The 4789-nt window shown below is 42.4% G+C and overlaps 1 protein-coding gene across 1 annotated transcript in view; it reads left to right on the top strand.

Annotated features, from left to right (window-relative positions):
• The window catches only part of LOC120935549 (vomeronasal type-2 receptor 26-like), a 62318-nt gene extending 58137 nt beyond the window's left edge, over window positions 1-4181 (top strand). Inside the window, exons 2-3 of the mRNA XM_040347599.1 lie at window positions 1051-1174; window positions 2939-4181. Of these exons, the coding sequence (XP_040203533.1) occupies window positions 1051-1174; window positions 2939-3855 (1041 nt within the window). The 3' untranslated portion in view covers window positions 3856-4181. The remainder of the gene's footprint in view (window positions 1-1050; window positions 1175-2938) is intronic.
• Window positions 4182-4789: the final 608 nt, after the last annotated feature.

Here is a 4789-nt window from a genome sequence, read left to right as displayed (position 1 = left end):
ACTTAAAAGTACCACAAGGGGTTTTAATACTGTACGAGTGGAAGGCACTCAGGGAGCGCTAAATATCCGTGGGTTAAGCCTCGTACACACGCATGGTTTTCTCGGCCAGAAACAGCAAGAAATCTGCTGGCAGAGCTTTTTGCCGAGAAAACCGTCCGTGTGTATGTTTTTTAGCCGAGAAAACTGCCTGGGATATCGATGAGAAAAATAAAAAACCTGCCCTCTATTTTCTCGTCGGGATTCTCAATTTTTTCGTCGTGATTCTCATCGGACTGTTTTACGATGAGAAAACCGGTCGTGTGTATGCTTAAAAATACGCGCATTCTCAGAATCCAGTATGAGACGGGAGCACTCCTTCTGGTAAAACTGGCGTTCGTCACGCTGTAATGGACTGAATAGCACGAAGACTGAAAAGTGTGAATCGTTTCTCACCAAACTTTTACTAACACCAAGCGGTGGCGCCATTGGAATTAAACTTCCCCTTTATACTGTCGTTGTACGTGTTGTACGTCACCGCGTTTTAGAGATTTTGGCTTGAAAGTGTGTATGCAATGAAAGCTAGACAAGAATCCCGTCGAGAAAAACAACTTTTTTTTCGACGGGAATCTCGCCCGTGTGTACGAGGCTTTAGGGGCAGAAAATCCTTGTCTTGCCTTGGGTGCTGACAACCCACACTATGAAAATAATTTTACTGTTAGGGGTCCCCACAACTTGGGAAATTTTCATAAGGGGTCACGGCACTAGAAGGTTGAGAACCACTGGACTAGACTATGGGGGATCTTCAGAGAGAGATTGAGTGATGGCAGCCTTGTAACCACAAGTCATTCATTTGTTAAGCTGGACACAAAGGTCTATTTCACCTGCAGCGAAGGACTTTAACAGTGTACTGTAGCGATGACAACATGGATGAGTTTGAAGCTTGAATTGCTTTGTGCACTCTTGACCCTTTTGGGACTGTCTACCCCATCAGACAGCACAGGCATGGCTGCTATCATAACAATATAATATAATTTTCCATGCCACATCATGACGATATTGTCTTCTTGGCAGGTGCCAATTTCCATCTGCAGTAACAGCTGTCGACCTGGGTACAGGAAAGTCCCTCTTCAAGGAAGACCCATCTGTTGCTATAACTGTGTCCCCTGTTCCATGGGAGAGATGACCAATTACACAGGTATCGGGTGGTGGAGTTTCTGAACTCTTGCATTAATAAGTGGCCATTAGGTTGGCATGAATGTCCAACTGGGAAGGGGGCCCTGGGACAAAGCTGGAGGGTTTATATGCCCTAACAAGCAGGAAGAAGAGGAGTTTGTGAAGGCCTGACGCCAGCATTTTTTTACTTAGTGGATAGAGCTTGCCTTCACTTTCTGTCCCTGTGACACCTGTACAAGAAATGGGATGATTTGTTATGTAGGCCAGGAAATCAGCAATAAAGTCCCTGAAAAGAGATTATTTTATATTATTAATATTATTATTATACAAGATTTATATAGCGCCAACAGCTTACGCAGCACTTTACAATATAAAAGGGAGACAATACAGGTATAATACAATAAAATACAAGAGGAATAAGAGGGCCCTGCTCAGAACTTACAATCTAATAGGGTGGGGTACAAAAGGTTGTAACTGTGGGGAATGGGCTGATGGAAGTGGTAAAAGATTAGTTGGAGACATGATAGGCTTCCCTGAAGAGATGAGTTTTCAGGGATCGCCTGAAGGTAGCAAGAGTAGGGGATAGCTTGACAGGTCGAGGTAGTGAGTTCCAGAGTATGGGAGAGGCTCTGGAGAAATCCTGGAGATGAGCATGGGAGGAGGAGACGAGAGAGCTTGACAGTAGGAGGTCTTGAGAAGAGCGGAGACGACAGTTTGGGATATGTTTGGAAACAAGATTGGTGATGTAGCTCGGGGCAGAGTTGTGGATGGTTAGTATTTTAATTTTAATTTGCTGGGTGATCGGGAGCCAGTGTAGGGATTGGAGGAGAGGTTTGGCAGACATTGAGCGGTTGGTATGGTGGATAAGTCTGGCAGCAGCATTCATGATAGACTGAAGAGGGGATAGCCTATGGAGAGGCAGGCCAATGAGAAGGGAGTTGCAAGAGTCAAGGCAAGAGATAACAAGGGAGTGAATGAGGAGCTTGGTGGTTTCATTTGTTAAAAAGGGGCGAATTTTAGAGATGTTACGGAGGTGAATTCTACAAACTTTTGACAATGATTGGAATTGAGGCTAAAATGACAAGTCAGAGTCTATTGTCCTGTACACACGATCAGATATCTGATGGAATCTAATCCGATAGATTTTTTCGTTGGATATCTGATGAAGCTGACTTTCATCAGTCTTGCCTACACACCATCAGTCAAAAATCCCACCGTGTCCAACGCAGTGACGTAAAACACTACGACGTGCTGAGAAAAATGAAGTTCAATGCTTCCGAGCATGCGTCGACTTGATTCTGAGCATGCGTGGATTTTTCTCCGATGGAGTTCCACACAGACGATGTTTTTTTTTCTATCAGTTTTTTAATCCATAGGAAAACTTTAAAACATGTTCTATTTTTTTTCACCGATGGAAAACAAACCAATGGGGCCCACACACGATCGGTACCCTTGTACCCTGGCGTAAGAGAGGGACTGATGGTTGCATTGTTGATTTTGATGGAAAAGTCATGGAGGGGGGCACGGACGAGGGGATATATATTTACTGTACTATAGGTAATTCCAGTAGAGAACACTATTTAAAATATAAGTAATCCCAATATCTAGTTTTCGGTGTGTTTGAGTACATAGTAAGCAAATACAACTGACCCCATGGTTTTGAAAATTTGTGAACCTTACATTGGAAACTTAAATAAGGCTAACAATGAGTTCCCGTAAGGGAATATTGGCTGCTGATATGATATGTTAATAAGTATTAATGAATAATTTCCAAATTCTTGTTTAGATGCTGACGAGTGTACCAGATGTTCCTCCGATCAGTGGTCCAATGAGGAGAGGGACCGATGCATCCCAAGGGTCCTAGAGTTCCTCTCATATGATGAACCATTGGGAATAATGCTTGTGATAATGGCTGTCATGTTATCAGTCCTGACTGTATGCATCTTAATTGTTTTCTTTAAAAATCAGGACACACCAATCATCAAAGCCACCAATAGAGAGCTTAGCTACATCCTGCTGGTGTCTCTTATTTTCTGTTTCCTCTGCTGCCTGGTGTTTATTGGTCAACCGTCCACTTTTAGCTGTCTCCTTAGACAAACCTTCTTCAGTGTGGCCTTCTCTATCAGTATCTCCTCAGTCTTGGCCAAGACTATCATGGTAATCCTTGCCTTTAAAGCCACCAGACTGAACAGTCCCTTGAGGAAATGGTTGGGTCCCACCATCCCTCGTAAAGTTGTAGGACTTTGTTCCATGTTTCAGATAACCATTTGTTCCGTATGGCTTCATAGGTCACCTCCATTTCCGATGCTGAATAGTGAGACTGACAGCCATAAGATAATATTTGAATGTAATGAAGGACAGAAATTATTTTTTTACATGACTTTGGGATTCATGGGATTTCTGGCCATGGTAAGTTTCTTAGTGGCCTTTCTAGCTAGGAACCTCCCAGGAAGCTTTAATGAGGCCAAACTGATCACCTTCAGCATGCTGGTCTTCTGCTCTGTCTGGATCTCCTTCATCCCGGCCTATTTGAGCACCAGTGGCAAATACACAGTGGCTGTCCAGATATTTGCCATCTTGGCCTCCAGCGCTGGACTGCTAAGCTGTATATTCCTACCGAAATGTTATATTATTCTGCTGAGACCGGAGGAGAACAGCCGTGAATTCTTATCAAGTAGTAAAAAGAGGATACATTTTGGTTAAAAGGGGGCATTGTTGTGTATAGTTTAGGCTACATAAGAGGTAATTTGATCAGATTGGAGAAGATAAACGTGAAATAAAGCTTGGTCATTGGGTGAAAAATATTCTCACTTGCCATTCCAAAAGCCACAATTCGAAAATATAGGAAATAATATACTTTCCTGGACTTACAAGTGGTCATTCCAGTTGGAGAAGGTTTGAAAAGTGACAACGTATTTTGAATGTCGCTCCTTTCTGATGACCCAACAGATATATTGGACAGTGCCAATCAGAAAAAGGTCTCAGATGATCTTCCAAGACGCCCTTTATCATGACTGAAGCCAGGTGACAACATTTACGGTCCGTGGCCAGGACCAGAAGTAGCGATGTTTGCAAGACAAGTTGTGCTTTTAGAGTCTATGGGGTTGAGTTGCTAAAACTGGAGTGCAAAAACTGGTGCAGCTCTGTATAGAAACCAATCAGCTTCCAGGTTTCATGTGTCAAAGCTTAATCAAGCAAGTTGGAGTTAGAAGCTGATTGGATACCATGCAGAGCTGCACCAGATTTTACACTCTCCAGTTTTAGTAAATCAACCCCTATGTGATTCATTATATGAGTATGTTTTTTAATTGTATTTTAACCACATTTCCCAATAAATATATTGCACTATGGAGCGATTTTCCTTTTTTTGAGTTGAGTATAAAAACCAGTCCAGTGGCATTGGGATCATTCATTTAAAGGGACCACTGGCACAGCATACTGAAGCCTGGTGCACCCAGGAGAGGAGGAGAAGCCTAGACATGTGCACACTGAAATATTTTGTTTCGGAATTTAGTTTTCGTCCGAAAAAAATATTTAGTTACTCCCGAAATTCGTTTTTATTTATTTAGTTTCATTAAAAATGCATTCGTCCGAAAAACCGAATTAATTAAGGTCGAATCTGACAATTGAAGGCTAA

The sequence above is a fragment of the Rana temporaria genome, chromosome 4 (assembly GCF_905171775.1).
Source record: "Rana temporaria chromosome 4, aRanTem1.1, whole genome shotgun sequence".
NCBI lineage: Eukaryota > Metazoa > Chordata > Amphibia > Anura > Ranidae > Rana > Rana temporaria.
The sequence above is the reverse complement of the archived record's forward strand: the minus strand, read 5'-3'. Positions and strand labels throughout refer to the sequence as shown.